Genomic DNA, 27,206 nt, shown 5'->3' with positions numbered 1-27,206 from the left:
ACTTCTGGTGGCTTGGGCCTCAAAGTGCACATCAATGACATGGTCAAAACTCACTCTAAACCTCAGGGTACTAAACTGATTTTTCTGCAGAAACTATAACTCTCATTTTCCAAGGTTTTGACTTGACAAACCCAATTAACAACAACTAAATACTTAAACCAAGACCTATACTTGGTATTCTACTGAACTAACTCCCTTTTTCTCAAAATAACCTTGGTGAGATCATCCTTACCTAAGGTGCAACTATGGCAAAACGAAAGAGACTACTCTTAACAAATCGCAAATCTTCATGCTTTTGAAACAACAAGATATATATTTTTATAAAAGATAACCACAATTTATTACCATGCAACAAGAAGCATAAATCAATATTATCACATTATTCCTACTGAAATTAAGGCTCACTAACAAAATCTTTTCCAAATGATCAAAATCTTACAACAAACTAAGAGAATTCCACATGCATGCATGCCTTCGGGTTTTTCAAACCAAACAACATATTTTCTACATATATTCCATCTTAAAATTGACATGCAAGCCTAGCATAAGGTATACCTAGATGATCACTTAGCATGCAAGGAGTTTTATCAAATTTTCACCACAAAATTCAAGTCATTATCACATAAACATGCAAAAATTGAACAAAACAACAAGAATGATTTCAAGGACCATTCATTCGGCTCCCATATGGTCATGGCCGAATGAAATGGATGGAAATGGCCATTAAATCATCAAGAGTTTCCTTCTCAAGACTTGGCACTTATCCATTCATTGTAGTCCTCTCAAAAACAACCTTAAATCCATAAGAATCAAGATTGTATTTTGAGTTTCACTAAAACCTTTACATGCAACCCTTAAACTTAAACTTTCTACTCAAAACTCTTTGAAATATGAATGATCATGGTATGGAAGATAACATTTACTTGTATAAAGAGTAGAAGCTTGGTGGAGAAATGAAAAAAAAAATGGGGAGGGGTGGTTCTCGGCTAAAGGCCGAGAGTGAGAGAGTGAGAGCCGAGAGTGAGGGAGGAGGAGGGAGAGAAGAGTGAGTGTGGTGTGGGTGATGAGTAAAAATGATCATGACTTTGCTTGTCTTATGGTTTTTGTATTGGCAAAAGTGAGTGGAATTAGGAATTGACATGATTAGCCTTCCACTTGAACTTGGTTGAATTTGCATGCAAGGGTAAAGAAGGTATTTGGCTAGGAAATAAGAGTTAGTGGGGTGGTTATTGACTCTTTAGCCCTTTTGGAATGTATGGAAGGAATTTGCATGCAAGGATAACTATGGAATTTACTAATTATATTTATAAAGATTTATTTTTATAAAATAAAACACAAGTTCAAAAATTATAAAATTTATACCATAAAATAACTTGGATTTTTAGAGATTTTATAAAGTCACTTTCAAAATTTGTGAACAAAATATCTTTTAAAAGAAAATTTCTCCAAGGCTTAGAATATTCCTTATAAATCAAAAGTAAAGGAAATAATTAAAATTTTGCTTTGAAAAAAATCATGTATTACACATAAAAATTTTATAATGCAGAAATTCTCGCTTACACAATCGTACAATAATTGAACATATTTTTATTCGGCTTTAATATTAGACCAAATCCACAATTAATATTACACGAAAATGCCGGTCGTAACATCCTCTCCCCCTTAAGGGATTCTGCCCCCAGAATCTAAGAGAACAGATGAGGATACCGGGAACGCATATCAGACTCTAACTCCCAAGTCGACTCTTCGACCTTAGGGTTCCTCCAAAGTACTTTCACTAACTTTACTGATTTATTTCTAAGACTCTTTACTTGCCAGTCGAGTACTTTAACCGGTTGCTCCACAAATGACAGGTCTGCCTGAATTTCTACAGGTTCATATTCTATCACATGGCTAGCGTCAGGATTGTACTTCTTAAGCAACGACACATGGAACACATTATGCACATGCTGATACTGAGGTGGTAAGGCCAACTCGTAGGCCACCTTTCCTACTTGACTCAAAATCTCAAAAGGACCTACGTATCTAGGTGCTAACTTTCCTTTCTTGCCAAATCTTATCAACCCTTTCCTAGGTGACACTTTTAGCAACACAGCTTCGCCAATTTGGAATTGAACATCCTTACGCGCTGGATCCGCATACTTCCTCTGTCTATCTTGAGCAGCAAGCAACCTTTTCTGAATTAACTTGACTGAGTTATGCAACTGTTGTACCAATTCTGAGCCGAGAATTCTTCCTTCTCCTACTTCATCCCAACTTGTTGGTGATCTACATTTTCGCCCGTACAAAGCTTCATATGGTGGCATGCCGATACTGGAATGATAGCTGTTGTTATATGAAAATTCAATTAATGGCAGGTGGTCGTCCCAACTTCCAGCAAAATCGATCGCACAACTGCGCAACATGTCTTCAATTGTTTGAATTGTTCTTTCACTCTGGCCATCAGTCTGCGGGTGATACGCCGTGCTCATATTCAACTTCGTGCCAAGACATTCCTGGAACTGCTTCCAGAATCTTGAGTTAAATCGGGGATCTCTGTCTGAAACTATTGATACAGGTACTCCATGCCTTAATACGATTTCGTGCACATACAGATGAACCAACTTGTCCAGTGACGACTTCTCATTTATTGGAAGGAAATGCGCCGACTTCGTAAGACGATCAATTATAACCCATATTGCATCATGTCCGGATTTTGTTCGCGGTAGTCCTACTATAAAGTCCATAGCGATATTTTCCCATTTCCATTCTGGAATCTTCAGGGGCTGAATTAACCCGCTTGGTCGTTGATGTTCTGCCTTTACTTTCTGACAAGTATAGCACTTCGCAACCCATTCTGCCACGTCTCGCTTCATATTTGGCCACCAAAAGTTCTTCTTTAAGTCTTGATACATCTTGGTGCTTCCCGGGTGGATTGAGAATTTCGAATGGTGGGCTTCATGGAGGATCTCATTCTTTAATTCAGATACATGGGGAATCCATATTCTGGATGAAAACCTTAGTATTCCTTGCTCATCCCTTTTAGTATTAATCTCTTCTCCAGATAACTGATTTTTCTCTTTTTCCATTACTTCCTCTTGATACTTCTTTATCTTTTCCAGTAGTGTTGGCTGAAAGGTCATTGCATGACAAACTTCTTTGACTTCCCCATAAGCACAAAGTTCCAATTCAAATTTTCCGATTTCTTCAGATAACTCTTTTGATGTTATCATTGCATTCAATCTTTCCTTCCGACTCAGCGCATCGGCCACTACGTTCGCCTTTCCAGGATGGTAATTTATCGAACAGTCATAGTCCTTAATCAATTCCAGCCATCTCCTCTGCCTCATATTGAGCTCTTTCTGAGTAAAAATGTATTTTAAACTCTTGTGATCCGTGTAGATTTCACACTTTTCTCCATAGAGATAGTGTCTCCAAATCTTGAGTGCGAACACTATGGCGGCTAGTTCCAAGTCATGCGTCGGATACTTTAACTCGTGCGGCTTCAACTGTCTTGACGCATATGCTATTACCTTACTGTGTTGCATCAACACACAACCCAAACCCTTATGTGAAGCGTCGCTGAATATTACAAAATTCCCTTGATCATCTGGAAGTACTAACACCGGAGCTGTTACCAACTTCTGTTTTAACTCTTGAAAGCTATTTTCACATTCTGCACTCCATTCAAACTTTTGATTCTTTCTGGTTAACTTGGTCAATGGTGTGGCGATCTTCGAGAAATCCTTGACGAATCTTCTATAGTATCCGGCCAATCCTAGAAAACTTCGCACTTCCGTAGGAGTCCTTGGCCTCTCCCAACTCATAACTGCATCAATCTTCGCCGGATCCACTTTAATTCCATCATTTCCAATAACATGCCCCAAAAATTGAACTTCCTTTAACCAAAACTCACATTTGGTAAACTTGGCATACAACTTCTCTTGTCGGAGTATCTCCAAGGCTATCCAGAGATGCTGCATATGTTCTTCTTCCGATTTAGAATAAATAAGGATGTCATCAATAAATACCACGACAAATTTATCCAAATACTTCTTAAATACCCGATTCATCAGATCCATGAATGCGGCCGGGGCGTTGGTCAATCCAAACGGCATTACTAGGAATTCATAATGCCCATATCTGGTCCTAAATGCGGTCTTGGGAATATCTTCTTCCTTGATCTTTAATTGATGGTATCCCGATCTCAAGTCAATCTTCGAAAAACATTTTGCTCCCTTTAACTGATCAAAAAGGTCATCTATCCTTGGTAGCGGGTAGCGGTTCTTGATCGTTACTTTATTCAACTCCCGGTAATCTATGCATAGACGCATACTCCCATCTTTCTTCTTCACAAAGAGAACAGGTGCTCCCCATGGCGACGTACTTGGTCGTATCACTCCCTTATCCAATAATTCTTGTAGCTGGCTCGCCAACTCTTTCATTTCTGCTGGTGCCATCCTATACGGAGCCTTTGAAACTGGTTCCGTGCCTGGAGCAAGGTTGATCTCGAACTCAATTTGTCGATCTGGTGGTAAGCCTGGTAGTTCGTCGGGAAACACATCGGGGAACTCATTAACTACAGGAATATCTTCCATGCTGGGGCTGCCTCTCTCTGAATCCACTACATATGCTAGGAACGACTCACAACCTTTTCTAAGTAACTTCTTAGCCTGAATAATTGTAAGAAATAGTCGCTCTTGCCTCTGTCCCTTAAATACTACCTTCTCTCCACTCTTCGTCTTTAAATTCATTCTCTTGGTCTTACAATTTATCTGCGCGCTATTCTCTCCTAACCAATCCATTCCTAAGATTATATCAAATTCTCCCAGCTTGAAGAGTATCAAGTCGGCCGAGAACTTATATCCTGAAATATCAATCTCACATTTTGGACAAAATCGATTCACAGGAATCTTCTCTTGGTTCGCAATTACCACATTTACTACCTCACTCATAACCGTTTTATCACATTGGATCTTATCAACAAAGGATTCTGATATGAAAGATCTTGTGGCTCCCGAATCAATCAATACTTTGGCTTTGACATTATTGAGTAAAAGTGTACCTGCTATCACCTCAGAATTCTGAACAGCATCTTTCATCTTTAGGTCAAATGTCCTTGCTGTTGCTTGCGGGGTTGGTGCGGGTGGTGGAGGTAATGCCAATACCTCAGCTGGCACGCTTGCACTGGTACTTGCCACGTTCATCAGAGCTCTGACTGGTCCTGTTGCCTTACATTCCCTAGCCATGTGTCCAGTCTTCCCACATTTGTAGCACGTAACTCCTGGCTTCGGCATCTTGCACTCATTTGCCAAATGTCCCTTCTGATTGCACCTATAACAGGTCATACTCAGCTTATTGCATACTCCGGGGTGCCTTCTTCCACAGTGCTTGCATTCTGGCCTCTGGAACCTGTTTTCTCCAACTTGCCCTTGGTTTGCCTGATTGTTCCCTTTTGATTCTTGCCTTTTGCCCAAATTTCCTTTCCTTTGAAAATTTCCGCCCTTCTGGAAACCAATCCTCTTTACATTCCGATCTTGCGAACTTCCAGCTTCAGACTTTTCTCCATAAAATGGAACCTTCCTCTTCTTGTTATCCCTCTCTTTCCTTGACTGCATCCCATTATTCTCAATCAGAGCAGCTTTCTGTACTACTCCCGCATAAGTCTCAAGTTCAAACATAGCCACCCTATCTCTGATCCAAGGCTCCAATCCTTGCTGAAATTTCTTTGCTTTTTCTTCCTCAGTGCTGGTATACTTTGTCACAAACCTTGACAACTCAGTGAACTTCTTCTCATATTCCAGTACAGTCATGTTCCCTTGTTTTAACTCAAGAAATTTTAGCTCCATCTGATTCTGCATGTACTTAGGGTAATACTTGTCCAGAAATAACTTCTTAAATCTTTCCCAAGAAATCTGCTGAGTGACTTCCATAACTTTTACTGATTCCCACCAATAAATGACTTCTCCCTTCAAGAAGTAAGTGGCATACAGCGTCTTCTGATCGTCCCTTAACTGTACCAACTCAAAAGCCCTTTCCATCTCCTTGATCCATGTGTTTGCTATCACTGGATCAGTGGTATCATGAAATACAGGTGGTATTCACATTCTGAAAAGCCTTGAAAGTGACAATTTGTCTTGGTGGTACTGGTGGTTCAGGTGGTTGATATGGCTCACGGTTATCTTGGTTTTCAATTCGTTGTTGAAGAGTTAATTGTTGTTGAGCTATAGCATTGGTTTGCTGTTGCAAGGTTTCCAGTAGTTGAAGAATATTTGGGTCTGTGGTGAAGGTGGTTGTTGGATTCTTCTTTTTGGGAGGCATGATCCTGAAATAAGAGTTGTGTTATAACAAATATGAATGATAAAATGATTCGAGGGTATCGCATGGCATTCTTGTTTACATATGGGGTCACGTTTCCAAATTAAGCAGATATGATGATAAAAACATAAAATAACAGTTGAGAGCAAATGGAACAATAGCACATAATTATTGAAATTTTAAAGGTCACAGTACATAGGATTGGGACATAGTCTGATTCTAGAAATAACAGGCTTATTTAAAGGAAAGACAGAAACAACTGGGGATTCCTTAGAGTTTGATAGTACAACAACATGAAAGGTAAATGGAAAGAACTAAGGCTCCACTCCATCTGAACGGGGCTTGGTAGACTTTTCCTCTCGAAGTGTCTTCACAATGCTCTGGAGCTCATCCGCCACCATCTGAATGACATACTGGCTGGTACGGTCCCGGTGCGCTGGCATCTCTTCAAGCTTAGTGTTGACGTACCCAACCAAGGTCTCAAGTCTCGCAATCATCTGCTCCTTGGGCTTCCCTTCGTAGTTTCGGCTGTCCGGATACACGTTCTTCAGTCGGTCTATCAGTCGGTCGTACTTGCCCTGAAGCATGTCGAACTCGCGCCTCAACTCAGCATACACGGAGAAAGCAATAGTGTCGTCCGACCCAGAGGATGACGAGGAATGCGCCCTTTGCTGACAACCAATAAGAGGAGTATTAATAATAATTTACTTTACCTACTCTCTCGCATAGTATCTATAACCTACTCACAAGTCCTATAACCTATTTGGGCTGTTCAGGGACTCTAAACCGTAGCTCTGATACCAAAACCTGTCACACCCCCAACTTAAATAGCAAAATAGTTATAGTTATTACATCATTTTAATGAGTACTACACAACCAAAATCCAAGATCTTACAGTTTAGGGTTTGGAACAGCCCAACACTACCAACTATTACATCTGATTACAAATACCGAGTCCTCACACAACTATTATTACTCATTCTACCTGAGCTCGAACATAAGCATCCGCATCACAGGTCTTACGGGCAGTCTGCTTGAATCTAACCATGGCTGCTAGCTGTAATATCAGGGTAAAGCAAGAAGTGAGCCAAAAGCTCAACAAGTGCTAACAATACAACGCAAAGCATAAATCGAGATATACCTTTAGGAATGACAATGGAATGACATAATCAATGATAATCGAGAGATAAATCTTATGTGAGTTGGCATCATTTTGCTTGCATCAAAACAAATTTTAAAACCATTCTTAATCAAAATCATTTTATGACGCTACGGATTACAGCCGGTGATCAGCCGCGAAGTAATCCCGAACCTCGCTGGGTTCTAAAACATTATTGGGAATCCCTAGGCAACTTTTAAGCCTAATATAAGTGTGGAAAGGACTCGCGTCTCAGTCCAGATCCACCATTCAAGAAAACATTTGTCCCCCTTTGGGACTGAAAAATCCACGTTTTAATCATTTTAAAAACTGATGCCGATTTATGACAAAATCTCTTTTGACTGTAATTATTTTTATCAAGGGATTATAGATCAACTTGAAACACTGGAAATATGACACTAAATCTCAGGGCCATGATCTACTAGACTTTACTATATTAGGGTAATTGAGAGGTTTCCATAAACAAGAACTTAGACAAGGAAATTAAGCCAGGCTATTGGATAAGATGAAAGAGTAATGCCAAACTAGACTTAAAGCAACGGTTGTAGACAAGGTATAGGTATTGGAACATCAAGAAGATAGGCATCACTGGTACAAATAGGATAAAGGTGTTAAAATATAAAGAAAGCGATCATCAGCTCAGTATATAACAGGGTATCAAGCTTTAGGGTAAGGATAGGGTTATCAAACAATCATGAATGTATTTAAGAAATGATTGGCTTTTAGGTATCAAGATAAAGTTTCTATCGAGGTTATTTCAAGAGTTGAATTCAAAGCATCAGGGTGCAACATCAAGATTTCTCAGGGATCAATAGCATGATAAACAAAAGGATCAATAAGATATTATAACGCATCTCTAATTTATCATGGCATTAAACTATCATGAAAGACTTTTGAACTACTTGCAATATGTACTCGAGGGTTCATGGCATTTCTATGTAACTCAAAGATAAACAAAAGATACTCTTGATTTAAATATATCAAAATGACTCAGGATAATTGCATCGATATATATATGAACTGTTTACAGTAAATGCGAAGGTCAAGTTGAATCACTTGCCTTGAGATAGACTGGTCTGGTCTGACTGGTAGGAGCAACAACTGGAGCTTCACTCGACTTTTATGGCAAGTTTTCCCTCGTCTCGAGATCCTACATAATAATAATAATCCTCATTATAATATATTCTTTCCATCTTAACCTATTTACAACCCGAAATTAAACATGGATGGCACTTAGGCCTATACGCACTTAATTCATATCCACCTTTATATTTTCAAATGTACACATGTAGCCACATAATCACATATCGTATATTAATACCAAATAACATCATATACACCATAATGCCACACTAGGCTTGGATGATCTCGACTCACCACTCAAGTTACTTGGTCGCTAACTAAACGAAGTCTTCGAATTTGGGCTTCCTAACTCAATGTGCCTTTCCTAAATTATCCAAAACCTATTGACCCTCACTTGTGCCTTTTGTTCTACTGACCTTATACTATCTTACAACTATGGTGGTCGACCTAATACTCACTTCTAAGTGTCCTAAAACTATGCGATAAGTGAAAGTGCTCACTGGTGCAAATTTCAGAATGGTAACTAAGGTTTCTTGAGTGCATTAGACACTCTTAAACTACAAGTTTTTCTTCAAAATTTTTACACAAGACTCTCCTGACCTAAGGGCATCTCACAAGCTTGATGTGGCTCAAAGGCCTGGCTTGGGCCTTCTTGGGCCTAAGCTAAAAGTCCAAGGTTCCCCTGTTTTTCTGGGCAGAAAATGCCCTGACTTGAATTAACTTGTGACACGTGGTTCTAGCTCATATCCTATGAACTATGGTTGGAAAAACTTCTCTGACACACCCTCTAACTAAGGCCCAATTGGGCCTAATGAGGGCCTACCCATGACATGGCCAAATCTCCCTATTTCTAAGTTGTAACAAAACTGTCCCCTGCTGGACAGATTTTGTTATTCTACTTGAGCACCTAACCAAATGACATGCAAACCTCCAATCAACTCCTAAAACCTATTATATATTCCACATACTAACTTCTGGTGGCTTGGGCCTCAAAGTGCACATCAATGACATGGTCAAAACTCACTCTAAACCTCAGGGTACTAAACTGATTTTTCTGCAGAAACTATAACTCTCATTTTCCAAGGTTTTGACTTGACAAACCCAATTAACAACAACTAAATACTTAAACCAAGACCTATACTTGGTATTCTACTGAACTAACTCCCTTTTTCTCAAAATAACCTTGGTGAGATCATCCTTACCTAAGGTGCAACTATGGCAAAACGAAAGAGACTACTCTTAACAAATCGCAAATCTTCATGCTTTTGAAACAACAAGATATATATTTTTATAAAAGATAACCACAATTTATTACCATGCAACAAGAAGCATAAATCAATATTATCACATTATTCCTACTGAAATTAAGGCTCACTAACAAAATCTTTTCCAAATGATCAAAATCTTACAACAAACTAAGAGAATTCCACATGCATGCATGCCTTCGGGTTTTTCAAACCAAACAACATATTTTCTACATATATTCCATCTTAAAATTGACATGCAAGCCTAGCATAAGGTATACCTAGATGATCACTTAGCATGCAAGGAGTTTTATCAAATTTTCACCACAAAATTCAAGTCATTATCACATAAACATGCAAAAATTGAACAAAACAACAAGAATGATTTCAAGGACCATTCATTCGGCTCCCATATGGTCATGGCCGAATGAAATGGATGGAAATGGCCATTAAATCATCAAGAGTTTCCTTCTCAAGACTTGGCACTTATCCATTCATTGTAGTCCTCTCAAAAACAACCTTAAATCCATAAGAATCAAGATTGTATTTTGAGTTTCACTAAAACCTTTACATGCAACCCTTAAACTTAAACTTTCTACTCAAAACTCTTTGAAATATGAATGATCATGGTATGGAAGATAACATTTACTTGTATAAAGAGTAGAAGCTTGGTGGAGAAATGAAAAAAAAAATGGGGAGGGGTGGTTCTCGGCTAAAGGCCGAGAGTGAGAGAGTGAGAGCCGAGAGTGAGGGAGGAGGAGGGAGAGAAGAGTGAGTGTGGTGTGGGTGATGAGTAAAAATGATCATGACTTTGCTTGTCTTATGGTTTTTGTATTGGCAAAAGTGAGTGGAATTAGGAATTGACATGATTAGCCTTCCACTTGAACTTGGTTGAATTTGCATGCAAGGGTAAAGAAGGTATTTGGCTAGGAAATAAGAGTTAGTGGGGTGGTTATTGACTCTTTAGCCCTTTTGGAATGTATGGAAGGAATTTGCATGCAAGGATAACTATGGAATTTACTAATTATATTTATAAAGATTTATTTTTATAAAATAAAACACAAGTTCAAAAATTATAAAATTTATACCATAAAATAACTTGGATTTTTAGAGATTTTATAAAGTCACTTTCAAAATTTGTGAACAAAATATCTTTTAAAAGAAAATTTCTCCAAGGCTTAGAATATTCCTTATAAATCAAAAGTAAAGGAAATAATTAAAATTTTGCTTTGAAAAAAATCATGTATTACACATAAAAATTTTATAATGCAGAAATTCTCGCTTACACAATCGTACAATAATTGAACATATTTTTATTCGGCTTTAATATTATACCAAATCCACAATTAATATTACACGAAAATGCCGGTCGTAACAAGAACCACAGGCGGTATCTAATACCCAAGTAGAAATTTGACCTAGTGATATATTAACTTCGATCATGAACATGCTTGAATCAGAAGCGGTAGTCTTACTACCCTTTTTCTTCTTCAATTCTGCAAGGTAAACCTTGTAGTTCCTGTTCCAGTGCCCCAACTTGTTACAGTGAAAACAAATAGCTAAATTAGGACCAGTCAACTTGTGAGCATCTAGTATGCTCCGGAGTGATAGTGCAGAAGACATGACGAATATAGTAAATCTGTAAATGATAAACACATAACAACACTTAGCAAATATTCAATTCATTTCATAACACTATATGAATCCGGTCTTTATTCATCAGTGTCTCCCACTAGTTTATCTAATTTATTCAACCCCCTAAGTGAAAATTAAGCATTCATAATGCTAGTGGGAATAGGGATCCTACATTCCATCACACAACCTCGGTTATGGCACGAAACGTCATGTGATGTTCAATAGGCAGACAACTCTTGTCAATTACATCTTATATTATTCCCTAATATAAGTTTAGCCTCTTGAATAATTGAGTCACGGCTTTGGCACGACAAACTCAATATTCTAAGTCAAGTCTAACCCAACATTTCGTACAATTAAATCAGTCTCCAACGGCCCACGGCTGTAGCTCGTACCGACCTTTAGATTTTAATTCAATGTACACATCTCTATGTAATAGACAAGTATTTCTTATTTCTAAATCAAGGCCCTTGGCTGTAGCACGAAACCACAATGATTTAAAAATAATAACCACTTTCTACCATATTGGAATGCTATGACCGACACAAGCCCGTTGTGTCATTGGCCAATTACTACTTGATATTATTTAATTTTAGAGGGATTATATTACGTTACAATCATAATCATATTATAAAGAGATTCTTCCTTTTAAATTAGATATTTCAAATCAATAATCGATAATCAGATGATTCCCAGATTGGGTGGAGCATTGTCAAGAGGCGTCACTTAATAACCCTTTCTTATAGATAGAAATCTGTTGTTGACAGAATCATCCTTTCTCTCAATATTGAAAATTCATATTCAATTATGTGTTTCATAAACACAAGAATCTCATAATCGTATTCATAATATTTATTGTTAAGGCAAGAAACGATTCCTATTCTAGATATTCTAAAGCACGCCTTATATTAATTTAAGTTCACCTAAATCTATCATCGCATGGTAAATATAGGCATATATCTCATATATAAAATTAAATAAACAAGTAAATGTAAAGTGCAATAAAGTAAATGTGTTTGGTTATGGCCCCATCCTATGTGATCTTTATCAAGCTCATGATAAAGATCAAGGTCAATCTAATATGGTGATGGAAATAAATACAACTACTTATTACATAAGTCTTTTTCTTTGTTTAGACTTCTTGTATGCCGCATCTTCTTCTTTGTATCACCTCTATTGGGTAGCCTTCTTGAGTCTTCAATTACATTACATGATTGAAAGTAAGACTAATTTAATGAACTTACAAGAATAACTCGAGTTACATTCGAGATTTATGATTACAAAGATTGACGACATGCAAGTCGTATTTAAAACCAAAACCAAAACCATTAGACTAAGGTCGAAAGGCCAAAACCATCCACCATGCTCATACAACACATAAAAGCATGTTAAAACACATAATATGATCTTAACATATCATATTATCCATGATCTAATCATAAAAAGAAAATATGACAAAAATCAGAAAAATCAGAATCAAATCAGAAAAACAAGAATCACTATTTTCGGGCAGTAAACGACGTCAAACGCCTTACAGACGAGTCATTGATAGCTTCAGCTATCAGTTTTGTTCAGACGCTCGTTTACCTATGAAATATGGAATAGGGTATTCGTTTGCGTAAATCGGATACCAGACCCAGATTTTAGCAAATCTGCAGCAGCCAATTCAGAATCCGTATCTAATATGATTCTCATAATTAGAACAAACATAAATCATGTATATATCAGTATATATACAGATTACATAATCATCTTATGATTATACAACTCACATGAATATCATATATTCAAAACCATACATATATAAGCATATTATATCAACATTGATAACTCCTGGTGGCGGGGCTGCTCCTTCGACGCCGTCTTGGATCCTCCGCCGCTGTAGAGGTGTAGCTGTGGTTGGGTTCCTACAAAACAACACCGGAAGGGGAGTTGAAGTCCCGCGGCACCTCTGGCGTGAGAGTAAGAACTAGCTTTTTGGGAAGACGAAGATGAATCTGAATGTAAGGTGGCTGTGTGTTTGTATGAGTGTGAAAGAATGATTAACCCCAAAACCTCACCTTCTTGGGCTATTTATAGCCCAAGGGTAGGGTTTTGGGGTTGGTACCTTTAGATCATAGCCATTGGTTCTGGGAGCGGAGGACACCTGGCTGGAGTGGATGCTTTACACGTGTCAGCGCGGGACTGGCTGAGGAACGTTCTGAGGATCCTCTGACACGTGCATTGATTATTCCCATGATTGATGTGTGACAGTTGTCCCCATCATGTGACTGGGCTAACATCTCACGTGCTGGGATCTACCAAGGTTAGGCTTGCGGGACTGAGCTGGTTAGGAGTGGTAGTGTGCGGGACTACTCCTTCCAGGAGCTGCGTGGAGTTAGGGGCCTAGGAGTAGTTTTTCTAGGAGCTGTATAGAGTTGAAGGCCTAGGAGTAGTCTTCCCTGGAGCTATATGTACTATCATGTGCCCCCCACTCCCTTATGCAGATTTTCTGGATGGGGGAGTGAATTTGGGTTTATTTGTGGAACATGAGATTTTGATTGTTTTGTTAGAAAAATTTGAGCTTTTCTTGGCCCCCAGTCCGGGTTTCGCTGAGTTCGGCAAATCAGGACTAAGGTTGTTGTCCTTGTCAGGAGTTTAGGTTTTCTTGCCCCAGTCCGGATTTCTCTAAGTTCGAAAAATCAGGACTAAGGTGGTTGTCCTTGTCAGGAGTTGAGCTTTTCTTGCCCCCCAGTCCGGATGTCGCTGAGTTCGGCGAATCAGGATTAAGATGGTTATCCTTGTCAGGAGTTGAGCTTTTCTTGCCCCCTGTACGGATTTCTCTGAGCGGCAAATCAGGACTAAGGCGGTTGGCTTTTTGAAGGAGTTGAGCTTTTCTCCCCCCAGTCTGGATTGCGCTGAGTTCGGAAAATCAGGACTAAGGTGATTGTCCTTGTCAGGAGTTGAGTTTTTCTTGCCCCCCAGTCCGGATTGCGCTGAGTTCGGCAAATCAGGACTAAGGTGATTGTCCTTGTCAGGAGTTGTGCGTTCTTGCCCCCCAGTCCGGATTGCATTGATTTTGGTAAATCAGGACTAAGGTGGTTGTCCTTGTCGGGAGTTGAGCTTTATTTGCCCCAGTCCGGATTTCGCTGAGTTCGGCAAATCAGGACTAAGGTGATTATCCTTGTCAGGAGTTGTGCTTTTCTTGATCCCCAGTCCGGATTGCGCTGAGTTCGGCAAATCAGGACTAAGGTGGTTGTCCTTGTCGGGAATTGAGATTTTCTTGCCCCCAGTCCGGATTGCGTTGAGTTCAGTAAATCAGGACTAAGGTGATTGTCCTTGTCAAGAGTTGAGCTTTTCTTGCCCCCCAGTCCGGATTTCGCTGAGTTCGGCAAATCAGGACTAAGGTGGTTGACCTTGTCGGGAGTTGAGCTTTTCTTGCCCCCAGTCCGGATTGTGTTGAGTTCGGCAAATCAGGACTAAGGTGATTGTCCTTGTCAGGAGTTGAGCTTTTCTTTCCCCCTAGTCCGGATTTCACGGAGTTCGGAAAATCAGGACTAAGATGGTTGACCTTGTCGGGAGTTGAGTTTTTCTTGCCCTCTAGTCCGGATTGCGCTGAGTTCAGAAAATCAGGGCTAAGGTGATTGTCGTTGTCAGGAGTTGAGCTTTTTTTGCCCCCAGTCCGGATTGCGCTGAGTTCGGCGAATCTGGACTAAGGAGGTTGTCTTTATCAGGATTTGTGCTTTTCTGTTCCTTAGTCCGGATTGAGGTTAGTGGTGGAGTCCGGACTTGGAAGTTGAAACGTTTTTGGTATTTTCCCCCCAATGATTTGAATGGTTACAATTGTCTTTTTTTTCAAAAGACGTGCTGTAATAATGACTCTTCAATAATGACCGCTCATGATGGGCGGCTAGGATCGTGCCACGTGGCGTGGCTGCTCAGTTTTTCACTGCCTCTATAAAAGGAGGCCCTGCCCTCTTTCTTTATCTTTTACCTTTCTTCAACTTCTCTCTTCGCTTTCTCTGTTTTCTCTGGGTCTTACTCTTTGTTGCTCTTGCCGTCACCGACGTTTATTACAGGAGAGTTCGTGGTGTTTCGTTGTTGTTTTTTGGTCATCCCCAATCACTCCATATTTTATATCTTTGTAAGTCCCTTGTTATGCTTCTTTGCTTTATTCTTCGAGATTTCTGTTCCAGTGGTTTGTTTCTTTGTGCTTGTGTTGTTGTGTTCATTTTGGTTGAATGCTCTTGTATATATCTGTATGTATATGTTTTTTGGCCTATTTTGGTGTTTTGATTTTGTCAAATTGTGTTTTTTGGGGTTAGGGTTTTTTGCTTGGGTCCGGACTTGGATAACTTGTCCGGACTAGTGATTTTGTTTTATGAAATTGTAGTTTGTTTTTTTTGTGCTGTTTTGGCCTTTGGGTTCGAGGTGAAGGCTAGGTTTGAGTCCGGAGCGAGGTTCTAGCTTTAGGTTTTTGCAGTTCAGACCGTTTGCTTTTGACTTATGATAAAATTGAACATAGGGTAGTCCGGACCATCTAGCTTTCAAGATAAATAAACTGTAGGGTTTTTAGACTAACCTTTATCACTTGTTTTAGGTTTATGGTCCGGACTAAGGCGCGTGCCAAAGCTTACATAACTTGATATCCGGGGCCATCTGGTTCTGATCTCGAGTCTTCTGTTGATTCTGAACGAGCTGGGATGGGGAAGAGGGCTTCCACTTCGGACTCTGAGGCCATAACGAAGCTTTCAGTTGCTAAGATTTCTTCGAGAAAGGTACCTTGCAGTCTGGAGGGTCTGTGGGTGGAGGATCTAGGGTACTTTGTTAGTAAGAGTGAGGAGATAGAAGATAGCTTTTATTATAGGAGCATTAGGTCCGGATATGCTAGGCAGCAAAACGCTGGTCCGGGACCTTACGATATGGAAGCATTTGATAGGAAGTTTGCTGATAGGATAGTGGCTAAGGAGCACTATGAGCTCAAAGATGAGTACGCTTCCCTAGATCATGCGGCTCAGGATTCTGCGGTCCGAGCTGCTTTTCAGTTGGACCCCCGGATTGAGTGGAGGTGGCCGACTGCGGACGAGAGGGCTCATCACAGGCCGGCTGATGGGTTTGTTCCGGTATGGCTGGAGCATCTCCGGTCCGGATGGAATCCTCATTGGCATTTATTCCTTAAGCATATGTGTAAATATGTGTACAAGGTCTCTCCGATGCAGATAACCCCTAATGGTATAAAGTGGATGACCTGGTTCATTGCTACTTGCAATCAGTTCAAGGTGCAACCTACGTTCAAGTTATGGCATCATATTTTTCATTTGGTCAGGTCTAGTCAATTTCCTCTCTATGAACTTCAGTTCCGCGCTACGGAGTGCGGGTATGGCGGCTCCTACAGGCCTGTTATCCAGCAATCTTTATTGAAGTATTGGAATGGAGAGTTGATCATGCTCCGGGGCTTAGACTTGTACTATCTTCCCCACATTACTTCAGAAGGAGTCCGGACTCGCTTCCGTAGGGATGTACTCCGGGGTGAAGCTATCCGGTTAATGTTTGCGTTTTGCGAATCTCTGGGTTTCCAAATGACCCGAGACACTTTTATGAATCATAGAACTATGCATAGACTAGGGTGGACGTAGTTTTCTTCCTGTCCGGACCTCTCATATATTTCTTATCTGTTTTCATCTATCTTGGTTATTTGTTGGTTTTGAATTGTGTTTTTGCTTTGTTTCTTGCAGGTTTGCCACACTACAATCCGAACATGTCGTCTTCTACATACAGTGATGCATCGAAAGGTGTTGGCAAGGCTTTCAAGTTGCCAAAGAAGACTGCTGGTGCTGGGTCTGGATCTAACGCCTCTGTGGAGGAGGGATCCCAGAGTAATGCGGTTCCGAGACCGGAGCCTGAAGTTGATGTGAATCATCCTGGTCCGGAGATAGATGCTGAGGTTGAAATGGGAGATGAGTTTGCTAATCTTGAGGACCTTGGTCCTATAGGCGAAGCTCCGGGTGGTGATTCTGGAAGAAGGGGGAAGAGGCTTCGCACCCTTGGAAGTAAGCCTCGCCAGGACGAAAACTTTGAAGCTGGTTCCGGGTTCGGGGCTGGTAAAGGGAAGATCGTTGATGATGAGAGTCCGGATGCGAGTGGTCCGGGGCTGGAGGAGAAAGTTTCTCATTTCATGGCTGCGATTCCTACTCAAGCTGATTGGAGGAGGATGAATCAGTCTGGATTCGATGCAACTATGAAGGAGTGTTCCCGGCTCTGGGGTCAGGTATGTTTTCTTCTTGTTCTTGTTTCTTGTTTTTGTTTGCCTTAGAATATTTTTCGAAGTTTTCCTGTTTTTTACAGCTGGGTCGGTATATGGCCGGATCAGCTTCTCTGGCCTACAATGAGCTGAAAAATTCCCGGACTGCCATTGCTGATAAGGACTCTGAAATTAGCAGGCTCCGGGACCAGAACATTGCCAAGGATAATTCTCTCTCCGGGATGAACCAGCAGCTTGATGATGAAAGGATCCGGGCTGAGAATTCTGAAAAAGAAGTTTCTGATCTAAAATCTAAGTTGGCTGAGCTCCGGAGGCAGATGTCTGCTGTGCGTCCGGAGTCTGAAGTAATTGTGGAGTTTAAGAGATCCGAAGAATATGACAAGGCTCTTGCTAATGCTGGTGCTCTGGAGATAGCTCATTGTTGGTTGGTTGCAGAAAGGCACATCAAGACTGATCCGAAGGCCAGTTGGGACAATTTTGTTATTGAATTCATTAAGGCAAAGGAGGATTTTGAGCTCGGGATAGGGGATCCGGAGCCGTTCGATGGGCCCTGTCCCAGTTTCCTGCCTCCTAATGCTCCGGAGTCTTGAATTTGTAATTTTGATATTTTTTGAAGACGTTTGATAACTTTGGCACCTGTAATATTCGTACTTTGTTCCGGGCTTGTTCAAGTCCGGTAATTTTTTAATGTTTACTATTAGTTTGCTTTGTTTTTGTAGTTTGTTTTTGCCTTAGAATATTTTTCCAAGTATAAATGGTTGCTCTAGTCCTGACTAATTGCTTGTCCGGACTAGTAGTTAGGTTTTTTATTTGGAATGTTTATTCTAAGTAAAGGTGGTTGCGCTAGTCCTGACTGGTAGCATGTCCGGACTAGTGGTTAGCTTTTTTACTTAGAGGTTTTTTTCCAAATAAAATGGTTGCACTAGTCCAAACTACTAGGTTTGTCCAGACTAGTATTTTCTTTTAGTTAGAAAACTAATTCTAAGTAAAAATGGATGCTCTAGTCCTGACTAATAGCTTGTCCAGACTAGTGGTGGCTTTTAGTTAGAAAATTAATTCTAAGTAAAAATGGTTGCTCTAGTCCTGACTAATAGCTTGTCCGGACTAGTGGTTGCTTTTAGTTAGAAAATTAAATCTAAGTAAAAATGGTTGCTCTAGTCCTGACTTATAGCTTGTCCGGACTAGTGGGGGCTTTTAGTTAGAAAATTAATTCTAAGTAAAAATGGTTGCCCTAGTCCTGACTAATAGCTTGTCCGGACTAGTGGTTAGTTTTGAAAAGTATTTAAAGGGGGAAAAGCTTTTCATTAATCATTTATACATAATAGAAGGAGAAACAAATTGGTTGCTTGCCATATTGGCTACAAGATTTTTGGTTGCTTTGCTTGTTCTCCTACTGGTAGAATTTTTTTAGCCTTAGTCCATACCAAGTGTTTGGGATTTCTGAGCCATCCATGTTCAGGAGCTTGTAGGTTCCTGGCCTGAGGACTTCTTTAATCTTGTATGGTCCTTCCCATTTGGGCATTAGCTTTCCAGTGTTTGCGGGATCTGATGCTTCAGTGTCTCGAAGAACTAAGTCTCCAACTTGGAAGTTTTTGACTCTTGACTTCTTACTGAAGTGCTCTCTTATTTTCTCCTTGTATTTTTCCATCCTATCTACAGCTTGGTCCCGGACCTCATCAATTAGCTCCATGTTTATTCTGAGTCCTTCTTCATTTGCTTCTTCTTCGAAGTTTATTGCTCTGTGGGAAGGGGAGCCCACTTCAATAGGAAACATTGCTTCTGTTCTATAAGCTAGTTTGAATGGAGTTTCTCCGGTGCTTGTCCTTGGGCTTGTCCTGTAAGACCAAAGTACACTTGGTAGTTCTTCTGGCCATTTTCTTTTGCTTTCTTTGAGTCTTTTCTCGATACCTCGGAGCAGGATTCTGTTAGTTACTTCTACTTGGCCATTTCCTTGGGGATATGCCACTGATGATTTTTTGTGCTTGATCCCTCGCTTTTGGAGGTAGGACTCGAACTCTGATCCAATGACTTGGGGCCCATTGTCTGATACTAGGACTCGCGGTATCCCGAACCTCATCAAAATGTTGTCCATAAACTTTATGTAGTCTTGTTGATTGATTGTCCTCATTGCTTTTGCTTCAACCCATTTTGTCATGTAATCAATAGAGACTAGTAGGTACCTGAGGTCTCCTTTGGCCCGGGGGAAGGGTCCCATAATGTCAATACCCCAAACAACGAAGGGGATAGGTGACATGACTGAGGATGGTAGGACTGGGCTGATCCGGGACACGTTGCTGAAAAGTTGGCATTCCTTGCATTTCTTGACGAATTCTATTGCATCCTGATGAATAGTTGGCCTGTAGTAGCCTTGTCTTATAATTTTATGAGCTAGGGCCTTTGCAGACATGTGGTCTCCGCATATCCCTTCATGCACTTCTGCCAAACAGTACTTTGCTTCTTCTGGGACAATATATTTCAGGATAGGAGATGAGAAGGTCCTTCGGTAAAGTATTCCTTCTTGAAGGAAGAACTTGGCTGCCTTTGCTTTTAATCTTTAAGATTTTCCTTTATCTTCTGGGAGCTCCCCTTTATCCAAGTAGTTTATTAAGGGGGTCATCCAGTTTTGACTACTTTCTATCTCCAAGATCTCTCCGGATTCAATGGATGGTTTGTGGAGTTCTTCGAAGTAGACTGAGCAGTCCAGATCTGATGAGTTCCGGACTAATTTAGATAGGATATCTGCTTCTTCATTTTCTTCTCGGCATATCTGAAGGACTTGGTGGCTTGGTATTGAAGCTAAGTAACTCTGAACCAGTGCTTAGTACTTCGCCAGAGTGGGGTCCTTTGCTATGTATTCTCCATTTGTTTGCTTGACCACTATCTGGGAGTCGTAGATTTTTAAGTCCTGGACCCTTTGAGTCCGGGAGAGCTTTAGTCCTGCGATCAATGCCTCATATTCTGCTTGATTGTTTGTTGCTGGGAAGCTAAAAGATATAGCTGTCTGAATCTTGAATCCTTCTGGACTTTTGAGTATGAGTCCGGCTCCTGACCTCTCACTTGTTGAAGAACCATCTACCTTTAAGGTCCAGGCTCCCGGATTTGTATCCTTTTTTTGGTCCTGATCCATGTCCATTGGTTTCAGATCTTCTTCTGGGAAGTTGCATTCGATTATGAAATTTACAAGCAGTTGTGCTTTGATTGCAGTCCAGGGAATGAAGCTTAGATTGAACTGGCTCAACTCCACAACCCAATTGACAAGTCTTCTCAAGACATCTGGCTTGTGAATTATTTTCCTTAGTGGTTTATTTGTCACTACTCTGATTTCTCTCCCTTGGAAGTAATGTCTGAGTTTTCTTGAAGTTGTGACTAAGGCAAAGGCAAACTTTTCCAATCTTGGATATCTTGTTTCTGCATCTTTTAGCACTTGGCTTACGTAGTAGACTGGCCGCTGTGTTCCATTCTCCTCCCTGATTAGGGCAGCTCCTACGGCTTGTGCTCCTGCTGACAAGTATAAGTAGAGAGGCTCTCCTGGATGAGCTTTAGTTAGGACTGGTGGCTGAGATAGGTAGGACTTGATTCCCTCAAATGCTTTTTGGCACTCCGGATTCCAGTTCACCTCTTTCTTGTTTGTTGCTCCTTTGAGTAAATCAAAAAATGGTAGACACCTCTCTGCTAGTTTTGAGATAAATCTCCTGAGTGCTGCTAGGGATCCTGCTAGCTTCTGCACATCTTTTTGGGTCCTGGAAGCTTTTATCTCTTGGATTGCTTTTATTTTCTCTGAATTGGCTTCTATGCCTCTGTTGCTGATCATGAATCCTAAGAATTTGCATGCTCCTACTCCGAAGGTGCATTTCTCTGGATTCAGCTTTAGTTGGTTCTTCCTTAGGTTGTCAAAGCACTCCTTCAGGTCTTCCACATGCCCTGGTACAGTTGTTGATTTTGAAATCATGTCATCTACATAGCATTCCAAGTTTCTCTCAATCTAGGACTTGAATATCTTGTTCATGGCTCTTTGGTAAGTGGATCTTGCGCTTGTCAGCCCAAAGGGTAGCATCACATAAGCATAGACTACTCTGTGAGTTATGAATGCTGTCTTGGGGATGTTCTTTGGGTTCATCTTTATCTGGTTGTATCCGGAGAAGGCGTCCATAAAACTTAGCATGATGTGTATGGAGGTGGCATCTATCAGTTGATCAATATTTGGGAGAGGATATGGGTCCTTCGGGCATGCATCATTCAGATCAGTGTAGTCCACACACATTCTCCACTTACCGTTGGACTTCTTCACCATGACCACATTAGCTAGCCACTCCGAATATTTGATTTCTTTGATGATCCCTTCTTTGAGTAGCTTTTCTACTTCTTCGTCAATGGCTTTTTGTCTTTCCGGGGCAAAGTTTCTTCTCTTTTGTTTGACTGGTTTTCTGTTGGGGTTGACATCCAAGCTGTGCATTGCTATGGACTAATGTAGTCCTGGCATGTCTCTTGTACTCCAGGAAAAAACATCTCTGTACTCCCGGAGCAAGGACACCAATCTCTCCTTGAAGGACTCCTCGAGTCCTGACCCAACTTTCACTTTTTTTCTAGAATTGTTTTCATCTACCTGGACTTCTTCTGTTTCCACCGTGGCTTCAATTTTCGCTTGTTCTTTGTTTGAAACCATTTGATGAATTTGGGCTTCAGAGTTCTTCTTCAGATAGATGTTTGCTTGTTCAGGTTCTTTGGTTGCTTGTATGGTAGGACTAGGTTGGTCTAGGACTTGATTTGCCTTGTCCAGTACCATGACTTGGTTGCTTGCCAGTCCTTATGGACTTGTTTTGCTCGCTTTATCCCGTGTCCGGGGTCGGTGCTTCTTCGTGCTTTGTTGCTTGCGAAGGACTGTAGTCTTCCTTTTGTTATCTTGATGTGTCTCTATCATAACTAATCCCTGGTTGTAGCATGTTTCAGCAACTCCATAGTCTCCTTTAATCTCCCCGACTCCTGTCGGGGTTAGGAATTTGATCTTGAGATGGGAGATTGAAGTTATTGCCTGCATCATGGTTAGAGATGATCTGCCAATGATTCCGTTGTATGAAGAAGGAGCATTGATCACATAAAATTTGATGACATGAGTCACTTGGTTAGGAGCAGATCCAAAAATGACTGGTAGATATAAAGTTCCTTGGATCAGGACTAAGTTATGGTCGAAGCCATAGAGTGGGTCCTCCCGACATTCATTTGAGCGGACGCTCCCAAACTGCATTCTATCCACTGTGTGCTTGAAGAGAATATTTACCGAGGAGCCATTATCTATGAGCATTCTTCTTACTTCATTATCAAAGATGTCCAGAGTGACAACCAAAGCTGCATTGTGATGAGGGTTGAATCCTTCGTAGTCCTTGTTGCTGAAGGATATCACCAGGTCTGGTAGTGATTGGATTGAGAGCACTCCTTCGCCGAAGTTCGGGCTCCGGGGTGGGGAGTAGGATCCACCTAGGACCACATTGACTATATTATTTCCTATCTTTTGTGCTTCCCCTCTGTTGGTGTCCCGAATTAAGTACTTGTTCATGTTCCCCTTTTTCACTTGGTCCTCAATGAAGTACTTGAGTGATAAGCAATTCTCAGTCTTGTGGCCATGGGTCTCGTGGTAATCACACTGCCTATTATAAGGCCTGCTTTCCGGAGGAGTTTGTATTGGTTTAGGAGGATAATAGAAAGGCTTGTCTTTTACCTCTTTCAAGATTTCCTCCCGGGTCATGTTGAGAGGAGTCCAGTCCGGCTCCTGCTTTGGCTCCCGGGGCTGCTTCGCGGGTCCTGGGTCACTGCTTGACTCCTTCTTAGGACCAAGTCTCTGGAAAACTGGAGTAGTTTGTCTTTCTTGGCCTTGGTTGCTTTGCTTGAACTTCTTATCCTGATGGTATCCCCCTTTCGGTCGGTCATCAGTGTTTTTGCTCCTGGACCCCCCATTTCGGGTCATCCTCATTGCCTGGAGGACATCTGTTTCCTTAATGAATCTGGTAGCCATGGAATAAGCTGCTGCCAGACTTTGCGGCTCCTTATTGATTAGCTCCACTATATATCTCTCATTGTGCTCTGGGTTCAGGTTTCTCCTGAAAATACTTAAAGCTTCCCTCTCATCCAAACTTGAAACTTTATTGATTGCTTCCTGGAACCGGCGCATGTATGCAGAGAGGGACTCATTGTCATGCTGCCGGATTGTCTCCAGGTGACACATGTGCATTTCGTGCATTTTATTTGCCCGAAATCTCCGAAGGAACGATGCTCGAAATTCCTTCCAAGAGTGGATGCTGCGGGAGGGTATTGTGTTGAACCATCTCTGGGCCCCCCTTAAGAGTTGAAGCGAAGAACCTTGATTTCGTTAAGTCATTATAGTAATATATCTACGTTATCTGCTCGAAGTAGTTCAAGTTCTCCTCCGGGTCTCCTAGTCCATTGAAGGAGTCGAAGTTGTAATGCTTCAAGTTCCGCTGCTGGGGGATAACTTCCAGGGAGGGGCTGAATAGAGTTAATGTTTCTCCGACCTCTACTCCTGCGTCTCTGTCCATCTTTCTCTGCAATTCAGAGATCATATCTTTTAGGTCCTTCTGCCTCTCTTCTTCTTCGTCATCAGAAGTCAGCTCCGGAGTAGGATCTCTCCGGGTTCTTTTGCTCCTAGACTTGGCCAATAGCTTTTCTTCTTCTAGCTGCATTCTCTTTTGGATCTTTAGCTCAAGCTTTGCTTCTTCTTCTTTCCTGATTTGCTCCCGGACTTCTTCCAACTTTCTATGCTTAGCGACTTCTGCTTCTTTCTTGCTTTGATCTTTTTTGCTTTTCTTCCCTCTGGCTCCAATCCGGTCAAACACAGATTTCTTCGATTGCTGGGAGTCCCCGGACTCCTCCGGTTCCTCCTCGAGTTCGGCTTCTTCTTGAAGCTGGGTCTGCTCCTGTCTGTATAGTCTGATTGCTTCTACTAGTTCATCACTTGTAAGGTTAGCCATGTGCTCTTCGGCTACTGGGATGTTGGTGTACTTGTACAGATTGAGCTCTATGAGGGTCCTGGCATCCTTGGTGTTTACAATTCTCTCCACTACAGGAGTGTGTAGTGGTTGCTCTTGGAATGTTTCTCTCTCGGCTCCCGGGTCGAGGGCCTGGGAGTGGTCCGACTCCTGGACCTGAGCACTAGCAGATGGTCTCCCAGAGGTATTCTTTCCTGGTCTTGCCATTTCTCAACAATACCAACAACAATTAACAACAATATGCTACCGAGAATATTGGTCTAAGGCTGCTTTATGAAATTTGCAAAAACTACCCAGAATAACAACAAACACTAACAAATAGCTTCCTGGGAGCAGTTTAAACAATTTCCTGGGACTACTCAACGATGTAGTATAACGCAAATGCCATATTCAAACTAGAGCAATAACGATTAAAAGTAACGATAGCTCACACAAGTGTGGCTTAAATCAACAAAACGGGCTCACACAAATGTGGCCTAAAATAACGAGCACACACAAACGTGGCTGAAATAAACAACATTCATGCTTATGGAAAAGGTTGGTTTGTTGGGTTCTTACAAGTTTGAATAAATGGACTCTTTGAAGAGTTTATTGATGAAGGTGAATCCAGGGGCACCGAGACCCAAGGATGGAGCCCCTCCTTCTAGCGCCCAATGATAACTCCTGGTGGCGGGGCTGTTCCTTCGACGCTGTCCTGGATCCTCCGCCGCTGTAGAGATGTAGCTGTGGTCGGGTTCCTACAAAACAACACCAGAAGGGTGGTTGGAGTCCCGCGGCGCCTCCGGCGTGAGAGTAAGAACTAGCTTTTTGGGAAGACGAAGATGAATCTGAATGTAAGGTGGCTATGTGTGTATATGAGTGTGAAAGAATGATTAACCCCAAAACCTCACCTTCTTGGCTATTTATAGCCCAAGGGTAGGGTTTTGGGGTTGGTACCTTTAGATCATAGCCATTGGTTCTGGGAGCGGAGGACACCTGGATGGAGTGGATGCTTTACACGTGTCAGCGCGGGACTGGCTGAGGAACGTTCTGAGGATCCTCTGACACGTGCCCTGATTATTCCCATGATTGATGTGTGACAGTTGTCCCCATCATGTGCCTGGGCCAACGTCTCACGTGCTGGGATCTACCAAGGTTAGGCATGCAGGACTGAGCTGGTTAGGACTGGTAGTGTGCGGGACTACTCCTTCCAGGAGCTGCATGGAGTTAGGGGCCTAGGAGTAGTCCTTCTAGGAGCTGTATAGAGTTGAAGGCCTAGGAGTAGTCTTCCCATGAGCTATATGTACCATCAAACATTAAATCATGGCGAATCACGTACATGCTCATATATCGAAAACAGTTAAACACATAAACGAATTAAAAACTTTTCGCAAGTAGCTCTGATGCCATTGAAGGGTTTTTAGCACATAAACGCAGCGAAAACGTAAATTTAAATCTTAAAAAAAACGAAACCCTCTGCAGGATCCATGCGAAAAATAATATTTAATTCGTAGTTCAGTATGTTTACCTTAAGAAGCTTTACGTTAATGGAAAGATGGAGGTCTTTAATGGCGATCCAAAAATGATGAACGGAGATCCTTAGCAGCTGCTCCTCACGTGTGAAGCACTCCACCGGTATCCACCAAGAAAATGATGTAATGAAGGAGGAGGAGATGGAGAGAATTAGGGTTTTGTAAATCTTTTTGGTTGAGGCAAAAATAGGGTTTATAATAGTATATTTATAGGCAAAAATTTCAGCTGAAAATTTTCCCATCAAATATTATTATTATTAACCCTTTATTATTCTCACTAATAATTAAAACACCTTTTAATTATTAATCTTTTTTCTAAACTCTTTAGAAATAATTCCCTCACTTGATTTAATTTCCAAAAATTAAATTCTTAATTAATAATATTAAGAACATTTTCTTAATTAATTTACAATCAATTAAATCTCATTTAATCAATTATTAAATTTTCCAATTAATTATTTATTTCATAAATAAATAATTATCAGCCATTATTAATTAATTCCTCCACCATTAAATCATTCTCTTTTATGGTGTGACCCTGTAGGTTCAACATTAAGCCGGTAGTAGAAATAAATAATAATAAAACTATTTTATCATTATTTATATAAATTTTCTAATTCACTAAATATGATTAATTAATTAATCATATTTATTCTACATCGTGAGGGATACTTCTCAGCATATCGCGACTATCCGGATAATACGAATTCACTGCTTAGAATACCAAGAACCTATTCAGTGAGTAATTACCGTACAATTAATTCCTTCTACCCTGTAATGTCACGATTAAATACAAGGCATGGAACTTGTGTCAAGCCTATCTTATTTAATCACTTGCTTTCCCATTCACTATGCTTAGTTCTATTTAATGTAAATTAGAAACTCATTTCTAATTTCATTCACTCTGGCCAGAGATTCCTGAACTAACATAAGTGGATCAGCATTGAACATTCTCTTCCTACACTGGAAGGGGTAGATCCTTTATTGATCATACACTATCTTCGTGTACAAATTCCTATACCCAGTAGAGCCCTTATA

The 27,206-nt window shown here is 40.8% G+C and overlaps 1 protein-coding gene across 1 annotated transcript; it reads right to left on the bottom strand.

Annotated features, from left to right (window-relative positions):
• Positions 1-22,463: 22,463 nt before the first annotated feature.
• LOC141690550 (uncharacterized) lies at positions 22,464-23,399 on the bottom strand. Its single transcript, XM_074495341.1, has one exon. It carries the CDS (start codon positions 23,397-23,399, stop codon positions 22,464-22,466), a length of 936 nt encoding a protein of 311 aa, XP_074351442.1.
• Positions 23,400-27,206: the final 3,807 nt, after the last annotated feature.

The sequence above is a fragment of the Apium graveolens genome, chromosome 10, assembly GCF_009905375.1.
Source record: "Apium graveolens cultivar Ventura chromosome 10, ASM990537v1, whole genome shotgun sequence".
Taxonomy (NCBI): domain Eukaryota; kingdom Viridiplantae; phylum Streptophyta; class Magnoliopsida; order Apiales; family Apiaceae; genus Apium; species Apium graveolens.
Note: the sequence above shows the minus strand (reverse complement) of the source record. Positions and strands in the feature narration are given on the sequence as shown.